Source organism: Cryptotermes secundus, unplaced genomic scaffold (genome assembly GCF_002891405.2).
Source record: "Cryptotermes secundus unplaced genomic scaffold, Csec_1.0 scaffold4, whole genome shotgun sequence".
Classification (NCBI taxonomy): domain Eukaryota; kingdom Metazoa; phylum Arthropoda; class Insecta; order Blattodea; family Kalotermitidae; genus Cryptotermes; species Cryptotermes secundus.
In genome coordinates, this window is record NW_019742439.1 from 1,327,968 (window position 1) to 1,338,922 (window position 10,955).

General features: G+C 36.3%; 1 protein-coding gene across 5 annotated transcripts in view; it reads left to right on the forward strand.

Annotated features, from left to right (window-relative positions):
* LOC111873048 (protein phosphatase PP2A 55 kDa regulatory subunit) overlaps positions 1–10,329 on the forward strand; it is a 143,786-nt gene extending 133,457 nt beyond the window's left edge. For 4 of the 5 annotated variants that reach the window (XM_023867413.2, XM_023867412.2, XM_023867414.2 and 1 more), the window contains 6 exons: positions 1,264–1,441; positions 2,471–2,635; positions 3,811–3,980; positions 5,060–5,275; positions 6,640–6,822; positions 7,400–9,231. In XM_023867413.2, the coding sequence (XP_023723181.1) occupies positions 1,264–1,441; positions 2,471–2,635; positions 3,811–3,980; positions 5,060–5,275; positions 6,640–6,792 (882 nt within the window). In that variant the 3' untranslated portion in view covers positions 6,793–6,822; positions 7,400–9,231. Of the gene's footprint in view, positions 1–1,263; positions 1,442–2,470; positions 2,636–3,810; positions 3,981–5,059; positions 5,276–6,639; positions 6,823–7,399 lie in introns of all 5 variants that reach the window. The other variant, XM_023867416.2, reaches the window with a different exon arrangement.
* Positions 10,330–10,955: the final 626 nt, after the last annotated feature.

A 10,955-nucleotide genomic window follows, 5' to 3' on the forward strand; every position in this document is an offset into this window, starting at 1 on the left:
TGTTGCTGATGGGAAGGAAAAAATGACGGAGGCGCTGTCAAGCATCTCAAAAGATGAATTTAGACAATGTTTTGAAAAATGGAATAAAAGACTAGACAAGTGTATTAGTGTAAGTGGAGAGTACTTTGAAGGGGATTGAAGGTTTGTGCTTAAAATTTGAATAAATAAGTTTAAAAAAAAATAAGTTCAGTTTCTTTTGGGAACCCCCTCGTATATATATTAAAAAATAGATATTTTTGTAGCCTCACATTGTGTTGCTGTTTGTAGAATGAATGTTAGCAAAATACTGTGCGCATTGCATCGAAACATTTATGTGGAAGTTTGAGGATTAGTGCTACACAGTATTACGTAGTAGATCTCATACATTCACTTATTACATATAATAGATGGTATCAACGCAAAATTTAGTCTCCAGAGTTAGAAGATGTAGTGGCAGGAATAAAATCCACAGCGGCTGAGCTTATATACTGTTCGGAAAGTCGTACATTTGATGTGGTTTGGTAAGATTCATTGTGATGTTGCTTGTCGCTTGGTTTATCGCATTACTTTCCAGTCATGCAAAACTACAGCTGATAGTGTGGACAAGGTGTGTCATCAAAGAAAAATGTTGGGCCTGATGTGAAGACTTGAAATGTAAAAAGATTTATTTTTGTTACCAGTTATACTTATCTATCGACTGACCAGCTGGTTTTCCTTGAGCACTTTCCTTGCTCCTGCAGGTTGATCAAATGAATGGAAATATTTTCCATGACAGTTGTGGAATCTATTTGGTAGGTTCCTCTACGTCAGGCATGAATTGCAACACTTCACTGGTCAGGTACAGGAAGTGAAGTTGTGACACTCTGACTGGAAGTTTTTACTGTCTAAAAATTAAAGTTGTCCCTGTGCTTAACTAATTAAGCACTGTGCCATAATGGTGTATGGGGGAATGAATGTATAGATCCACATTTTCCTGACCTCAGCAGTAGCTGGATGTCAGGGGTCAGCTTCACACCCCAGCCGCTTTACCCTCAGTGAAAGAGCCCCTGATATGTATTGCATAGGAGGTTGGGTACACCCCAGAGCTTGTCTGGGTGACGTCAAGTAGAGAAAATTATTGACCCTTCTCTAACTCTGATCCCTCGGTCATCCAACCCATAGCTAGTCACAATACTGACTGCGCGATCCCAGCTCAGTGTTTTTACCCATTGCATGCCATAAAAGTGTATGTTAGATGTAAGGGATAGTTTGATTTTTATAATATTGTGATTTTCAATTTTACAGGTACCAGTAATTAAACCTATGGAATTAATGGTTGAAGCATCCCCTAGAAGAATATTTGCCAATGCGCACACGTATCACATCAATTCCATTAGTGTTAATTCAGATCAAGAAACGTATTTATCAGCAGATGATCTACGGATTAATCTTTGGCATCTAGAAATCACTGATCAGAGTTTCAGTATCCTTTATTCTGTTTCTGAATTATGTGTCTAGGAAATTAGCTGTTGGTTTTAATGATGATTTTTCATCAGTTTAGGAAACAGTGGAAACTTTATCTTAGTTTGCCTATACACAGTTTGTTAAATTTAATTTGAAGGTTTTTTTTTTTATTTGCTAGTGGGGTGGGACTAAGTCCGTTGTACAGCGGCCACTTCTGGCCTCTTGTACCAGCCCCAGATGATAGGTGAGGGTGATTATAGAGCAGCTGGTGGAATGAAGATTGGCAGGTGAAACCGAAGTACTCTGAGAAAACTTGCCTCAGCGCCACTTTGTACACCACAGATCCCACTTGACCAGACCTGGGATCGAACTCGGGCCACCGCGTTGGAAAGCCAGTGACTAACCACTTGAGCTATGGTGCAGCCAGCAATTCAAAGGGTTAGAATGTGATGTGTTTTTTTATGTATTTTTCTCTTTTTCTGTCTTCCTTCTCTCCTGTATTTATACTTCACTTATTTCTTCCTTTCATCAGGTTTTGGCAGTGCAGCGTACAGTTCAGAGATTATGTAGCATCAAATGAAATGAGGGAAGCCGGAGCGAAACCATGGAGACCCTGTTCATGATAGCTTATTCCTCATTTACTATTTGAACTTGATGCCTTCCAATGGACTTGTGTTTTCTGAGTAAAGTAGCTTGCTTAGGTCAGGATGACCAGTAGTTAATTCCTAGTATGGGTAGAGATTTCTCTCCTACGTATGACATTTTCAGACTGACTCTGGTACCCGGTCAGACTGTAATTTAGCGGATAGCTGCTGCTATTTCGGCAAGGTTAAAATATCAAAGAGTGTGGTACTGACTGCCATTTAGTTCCTGAGGGCGAAAATTTGTGTGGCGCTCAACTGCCACTCCCCTGTGTGCTCTAGTGCAAGAGAGTTGCAGAGACCATACGCAAAATGTATTCTCTGTCCACTGTTCTTTAAATTTCACTGATCATTCTATAGAAACTAAGCTGTGATTTAAATGCATTCCTTTACATCAATAACCTCAGATATTGTTGACATTAAGCCGACAAATATGGAAGAACTGACGGAAGTGATAACAGCGGCAGAATTCCACCCTGTGGAGTGCAACTTATTCGTCTACAGTAGCAGTAAGGGTACGATCAGACTGTGTGACATGAGAGCAGCAGCGCTGTGTGACAGGCATTCGAAATGTAAGTAATCTGTAAGATTGTTGCTTGTATATAGGGGCAAGCTCAGTTCTGAGTAAATAGATTACAGACCTCTCTTCAATCTGGAAATAAATGCTTTTGTTCCTAGGGTTCCAGGTTTGAATCCTGTTCAGTTATAACAAATAATACTGTAACTATTTTCTATAAAATATACTTGCCTAAGTATGAAGTGATTTAATTTTTATTCAGAAATTTTGGGGGGCGATTGATGTTTGAAAAGAGAGAAAAGTGCTGGAGAAATGGACATCTGGCAAAGTGGCAAAAGTCTAAACTTGCACAGCCATATGAAAATATTTGAAAAGTAGTAATCTTCTGGTGTAGATTTTTGTTACCGTTTTCGCCAGGCTTGCATGCAGTTTATTCAGTTTTCTGTACTTGGTATGTTTCATAATTATGCAGTATGTGTCAGATGTGAATCTAAGTGCATGTATGCTACCACTTAACCAAAGAGACGATGCTTCGTGAAGCATCAATAATATCATCTGATACTCTGTGAATACACAAGTTTCTGTTATTCCATGATTGACAGATGTTATTTAACTTGTTGTTGGACAGTGATCTTTGTTATGGTCTTTAACTGATGTAAGATATGTTGTATGAAATTAATGCAATGTTGAACATTTATACATAATTTATGTGATTGATTTTAAAGGTTCTGTGTTTTAAGTATGTATAAGAATCTTCTTGTTTTGAAAGTTTAATAAGTCACACATTGCAATTGTGAGAGACTGTGTATCAGATATTGCAAAGAGAGTAATAATTGCATGGCATCCAGCAGATATTCTATTTCTTGGGATATTATATGACAATTGAGGGTACACCAATATCTGATATATGTGTTTCACCGGATAACATTGCCTACAGCAAGTCATGAAAAGATGGTGAAAATGATTTAAGTTTGTGCTTGATTATTATACATAAGAATTTGATGCAGACAACTAATTGGGTTTTCCTTTAAGACTTCTAACTGTGAAAGGAGGATCGTCGTAGTTGAATAATTATAGTAAGGAAAGCGTGCTTGAAACAGTAAGAGGTGGATTATTGATACATTAGAATTTTAATTTAATCGTGTAGGATCTGAACTTCCAGAAGTGCACAGTGCTCCATACTCATGCGAATGATATAAATATTTTGACTGCTTCTTTATCTTGTTGCAGTGTTTGAAGAACCGGAGGATCCAACTAATCGAAGTTTCTTCTCGGAGATTATCTCTAGTATATCAGACGTGAAGCTGTCCAACTCTGGTCGATACATGATATCTAGGGATTATCTCTCTGTCAAAGTGTGGGATCTTCACATGGAGACAAAACCTATAGAATCTTATCCAGTAAGTAAAGAATTTCTACTCATTTTCAGTGTATTCACATGTAAAAATTTGTAGCTGCTCTATAATCGCTGAACAGATTTTAATGAGATGTGATATTTGGAAGCTCTACAAAAATTTATGGAGACGTTTCAATTTTGGTTAAAATTCTGCCACTAGTAGACATTTCACATGAAGACTTTTGTGTATTTTTGTGCTTATCTGGAGTCTAACTGTGAATATTGGTTGAATGTAATATGTAAACACATTTTCATGCACTGTTACACTTTCTGTACATTATTCCAGTCCTAGAGGTAACAAAAGAAAACATTTTTGAAAGTGTAGAATTTTAGTGCCAAGGTCAAGAATGTGTAAGTGGGATGTTGCTGTATGTAGTTAGATCATTTCAATGAACAGGTGAATGTTTAATCCCACATATTAGTTTTTGAGAACAAATTAAAAGATACCATATTTATTAAATAATGGTCTTGCAGATATGTCAGCTTCACAAGAATAGAAATGGGCAGTCGGAACATATAATGAATTACATTACATTTTTAATGGCTGAGATATTATTAATATAATTAAGTTGGTCAGTTGAAGTGGGCTGGGCATGTTGTTAGGATGGATATGTTTATTCTATTAAAAGTATTACCTTCAGTAAGCTTAAAATACAAAGGGGCGATGTGATATGAAAACTGAGGTGATCTCTGATGAAAAGTACTGTAAACAGCTATCATTGTTAACTAGAAGAAACAGTACTGGAGAGAATAGCACAGTGTATAGCAGTGTTTCTCAACCTCCGGGCCATGGCATCAATTATACTGGGCCCTCGTCTTATAAAGAAAGAAATTAGCGGGCTGCGGTCTCACAAAGGTTGAGAACCACTGGTGTATAGCAAAGAACAGGAGTCCTGTCAAGCTTTTGTCACCAGCAGAAGAAGTATTCGGTGTTATAACTAAATGTGTATTGTAGGTATGTAATGAGTTATGCTTTATTTACCTACATTATTCTTTGAGTTTTAAATATTCAGAACTGTTCTTTCTCTTCTCAATCACTTTGCCACTTATTACTGGAATTTTCTTTTAATTTTTGTTTGCCAGGTGCATGAGTACCTGCGTTCGAAACTGTGTTCATTGTACGAAAATGACTGCATCTTCGACAAATTTGAATGTTGTTGGAATGGCAGTGACTCCGCTATCATGACTGGATCATACAACAACTTCTTTAGGATGTTTGACCGCACAACAAAGAGGGATGCTACCCTTGAGGCATCACGGGACATTGCAAAACCTAAAACCATACTCAAACCTAGAAAAGTAAGTTCATATCAATATATTTCAAAGAATAGTCAGTAATGATAGAATTGATGTTGAATATGACTCTTTTCTTGTATTATGGCTTCTTGCCCTTTTCCTTGGTCGGTTGTACATCATGTGTTATAATGCAGGAGGTGACAGATTTTCAGTTCCTCCTTGCAGTATTTTTGGGGAATTAAATGATGGTTAAGTTTTCATACAGCGAGCATTGAAGTCTGTACCAGACATGATGATGAATTTAAATGTGGAGAATTTGATGGCCATTCTATGGATTATCAAATTCAGTTGTGGTGGTATCTTACCATTTTCAAATGGTGGGTGATATGAATGTAAAAATGCCTGTTTTTAATATTTAAATTGGAAAATATTTTACGATATAACGAACTAACTGAACTGAATAAATATTTGGGTATAAATTAATGTGTATAATTCTACACAGTGGACAACTTACAATTAGACATTCAGAGCCACTCATTTCTGCAAATTTGGTACAATTTGCAGCACCAGTGGTGTCCACCTTCCTTCCCTTTTTAAATTGGGGCTGTGATATTTTACTATGTTATGGAAATTTATCCCCCATGAAGTTACCTGGAAGCTGAAATATAAAATAAGAAAATGGATTGAGAGCAGAAATAATAATGATGCAGTAATGGTGGTATCATTAGTGGTAGCAGTATTAGCTGAACTGACATAAGCATTGAAAGTATAGTATGCGCCAAAGTATACAGTACTGAAATGAAAAGACCTGTTGATACCACTGTCCATTCATGTGAAGGCCCCTTGCATGACAGAACTTTCTCAAATCCTGAAGAAATGGTCCTGTCACCATGTCCCTGTAGCATTCTTGGGCGATGGTAAGAGCATTGCCTTCCTCATCCTCAATGAAATAGGGGCCTAATATACTGTGTGCTGAGACGGCACACCATATCGTCACACGTGTACTATGTAGCGGTTTCTGGACGATAACATCTGGCTGCTCAAAACCATGGAAGCAGGTTGTCTGGCAATAACATACTCAACTATGAATATTTTTTCCTCCGTCGAGAGACCCATTTCCAAGAACAGCTGCACACAACTTCCTTTTCACTACTGGGAACACGTGCGGCTGGAGCTATGCCTCGTCGACAAATGCACATGCGCGTTTGAGATGTGTGAGTTTCAGTGCTGCATTTTTGGCGCATACTGTAGTTTCTTTGTATTGAACCTACGTACCACAAAAACCTGGTGTTATGTGGATGGCTCTTATGTTTGTTTTTTAATTATTTTTGTGTATTTCTATGTACTAATGCTAAGTCTGTAATTGGCGCCTGTGCTGTTAAGTTTGCACTTAAAAATTAATTGAATTGAATTATTATTATGCACAGGTTTGTACAGGAGGAAAACGTAAGAAGGACGAGATCAGTGTGGACTGCCTTGACTTTAATAAAAAGATTCTGCACACAGCATGGCACCCTACAGAGAATATCATTGCAGTGGCAGCCACAAACAACCTGTTCCTCTTCCAGGACAAGTTCTAGCATACAGGCATGGTGCAACAAACTCATCAGGTAACATTACTCATCTAGACTGCTGAATTTATTTCAGCCTTGACCCATCTCAGATCCCTCTGTCAGACATTTACTCATTTACAATTTCTACCATTGTGCATATGATGTTCTTCATAAGTATCTTTTTGAAGGTAGTTTTGGTATACCAGAATATCTTTCTGTAATTGTAATGAAGACAAAGTTTGTAAAATGCATAGCATACTGCAACAGAAAAAACTTTTATAAACTTTATAATAAATAAACTAATCAATTTAGTTGACAGATTACAGTATAAAAGAAGAATTATGAAGTCAGAAATCTATAGGAAAAACCCCATTTGAATTGTATACTGTAAGCCTGTGTGGGTGAAAACTGCCTCTGGTCACCACAGAAATGAACATTCTTGAAAACGTGGCAGTTGTTGAAATTCTTCATTGATATTCATACAAGTCATAGAACATTGTAATTTTTATGAAACCTTATATCACGTCTTCTTTTCAGTGTGATTTAAACTAATGTAAGGCGAAAGGAGAAGAAAAATAACTGATATTTATAATGTTTCAGCTCTAAACTAGAATTTTCCCATGCACTGTTTCAGTATAATGTGAAGTGCTATTGACTGGACACATGAAAGCCTTAACAGATTGAAATTCAAGACCAGAGCAGGCTGCCTCTGCCTCCTACATCCTGCTTCATTTGGTAAGGAGTTGAGCAACAAATGTCGGAGACATGCAAGATCAAGGTACTCCCCATAGGAGTTACAAGGGCAGGGTGTATCTGATGGTGACACTAGAAGTGTGTCCTCTTATCTGTGATTGAACAGTAGTGATTGATAAATGTCGCAAACAGTGAATCACGGAAATCGTGGGGAGTGCTTATACACAGTGGGTAGAATATATATTTTTTTGCTGCCATGCACCGTTTGTTCAAAAATAGATGCAAGGTGAAAAAAACACATTTTCATAAAAATAAAATAGTGTTGCCATAACGATATCATTCATTTTTCAGTTCATTATTACAAGGAAACATTATATTTAGTTTATACATATTTTTATTTATTCTTTTCTGGAACTTTTCCCAGATTGAGCAAAAGTAAGCAAATTGATCTTTGTGTAGAGTTATTTTGATGCGCCGACAGATTTTTATACCAGTCTCGGGAAGAAGTTTGGCAAAGAATAAAGAACTTGATGGGAACAGGAATTGCAATGAATTTGAGCAATATAAAAGACAGTGGAAGGAAAAAAATATAATTCTGTATTAGAAAAATTGTAGCTTTTTCACAGGACGAATGTTTTGACGCATTTACAAGTAACATCACCAAGTCCCAGTCCTTCGATATTAAGTCTTTTTTTTTTTTTTTTTTTTNTTTAATTTATATGTTGCCCACATTTCTGTATGGTAAATTTGCTGCTGTTAATATCGAGAAGCAATCTGCATTGAAGTTAAAATAATAACTGACAGTTGATGTGTAAAAATGCTTCCATTGCTTAATATTAATGCAGATGTGATCTACCAACAATCAACATGTTCAGTTGTAGTTTGATGTCATCTTTGTTCACACAACAGGAGTTGAAATTGTGGATTTTTGCCATCTCTGTGTACCACATTTAAATGATAGTGAACAACCCAGTGTGGTGAATAATCAAGTTATTTAAAATAGAACAAGAGGACATGATTCAAGCAAATGGGTACTGACACCTAAATTATGCTGCATGATCGATTATTATGAAATACTATAGCAATGTAAGAATTGTACAATACCGTAAAATGTGAACGTGAAGCCAGGGCTCGTGAGTGTGCGTGGGTGTGTGAGAGAGTTACGTGATGCACAAGTTGTGTTATAATGCAAAATGTAAAAGATTCATTGCTTCCGTTGTCATATGTCTGTCTGTCTGGATGGATGAATGATTAAAATAAATGAGGAAATGTTACTTCGTTTCTCATGCGGTGAAGCCTGTACACATAGTACCTTTTCCTTCATTCTTGATTCTGCATACATAATGTTAACAGGCGGCTATTTCAAAGAACAAACTGACGTGATACAATATTTTGTTTGTAATTGTAGAAGGCGGTATGACTGTTGATTGTGAGGGATTTTTCATTTACCTCCGTAAAGATTTGAGTCTCGTTTCATAAAAACAGAAACATAAATGCGGATACATATTATTTTGGGCATTCAAAATGGAAAGGTCCTGGTATAATACTTTGCTATTCTTAATGAAGAATTGTGCTTCTTAGAGCAATGTGCATTAGATATTCAGACTGCTCATTGTGCATGGTGTCTAAAATTATGAGAGATTGTAGCCATATTCGTTTCACAGAGTATTTATATAAAGTTGTGAAAATGTTTGTTTTTTAGACACTTCAGTATATGGAGCATCCTTCTTCATCTAGGATACAGTAAAATCTGAATTCAAACAAAAAAAAAAACTTTGCCAGTGATCAGGATTAAAAATAAAACAGTACTTTAATATTTCATTCCGCTTTGTAATTTAGTCTTAAATGCTATAAATTTAAGGGACTAAATTCTGTAATGATTACGTCCTGAATTGACTAGGAATCTGTGATGAAGTTCTAAAATAGAAATTATATGCAATTTTTTTTAATTATAAAACAGACTGTTAGAGTTACTGTATATTATATTTTGTGGGCAAATGCATTGTTGACTGTAAATTTGCAAGAACCCAGTCTTTTGGCAACGAAGCAAATAATACAGTGGCATTTTTGGAGCTAGACAGGAACTGTGAAGAACTGGTCCTGCTTTTGTATTGGAGCAATAAACATGTAACTGTAACATAAGTATTTGCCCATCGTTTTCTTGTATATTGGTTATCTGGTTTGTATTCAGGTGGCATAAACTTCATTTCTTAGAAGATTGTTGTTGTTAAGGAAGAGATTTTTCTCTTTTTTATTCAGAAAATTAGTTTTTTTTATTATTATTTTAGAATGACAGTTTTGACGACTCAGTTTCCATCTTAAAATTATGTGGACGATAGAACTGGTAGATGGAAGGGTTTCATATGAGAGCATGAACTGACTGCAAATACTCCAAGTACTCCCGATGTCTTCCAGACACACCAGAGTTGTAATATATCAGCTAAATTATGTTATCATTTGATAATATGCTTTATCATTTATCCATTTATTTATTTCAATGTTAATAGTGGCTAGTTTTTCTGTGACTTTTTGTACAATCCATTGCACAATGAAACTTCAAGAAGATAAATCTCGTTTATGAATGTGGTTGATTATTCCTATGCCTTTAATACTTCAAAAGTTTTCAGCACATTCAAATTTTGAACTGTTGTCTTTGTGCACAATATAGGGAATAATTGGAAGCGTCACATTTTTAGTACCATTTTAGGTAGCCAGTTTATGTATTAATAGACGATTCTTTTCATGATTTGGCATACAGTAACAACAGGTGGCACATTGCTGGAAAGAAGAACTCAAGACAATAGCAGTTGCATGCCATTTTAGTTTTTTTAATCATTTAAGGAACAAAAAATACAGTGGCATGCTCATTTTTGTCTCTGTAGTTTCATTTAATTTTTCATGTGCCCTTTTCCTTTACCACCTTTCCCCTGTAGTGTCTTCCTTTCTTTGCAGAGCACTTTGCTATATCTCAGTCCTTTGTACATGATCTACGAGTAGTATTCAAAATAGAACATAACACATTGGATTTAGGGGTATTGCAGCAATGGCACAAGTTCTCTCTTCTGTGATAAAAGAAAACTGTGTAGCCTGGTGAAAGTCAACAGACGTTTTGGAGGAATGTGGTACCTCCAGGCATCAAAGAGTAAGCCAAGCAAGAAATCAAAATGAAGCAGACAGCAACCATAGCAATGGCATGCTGAAAATGTAGGATTATATAAAAACAGAAGAGAATGTGGAAGACAACCTGTCAGTTCCCATTGGCTCCCTTAGAACGAGGGTGAACTAGTAGGAAACGAGAGAAGAGTAACTACGTAGCTTGTGCTGCTGAGAAGGGTTGGCTCTTCTCATCTTCAAATACATTTTGAATCTGAATGTGTGTCCATCCTTCGTTGGTAAGGTGGTCCATCACGTGTTAGGTTGGCCATGTTAAAAAAAGTATGTTTGTGTTAAATTTTTTGGCAACTGGAAAATAAGCTTATGTCATTTGAATTTCCTCC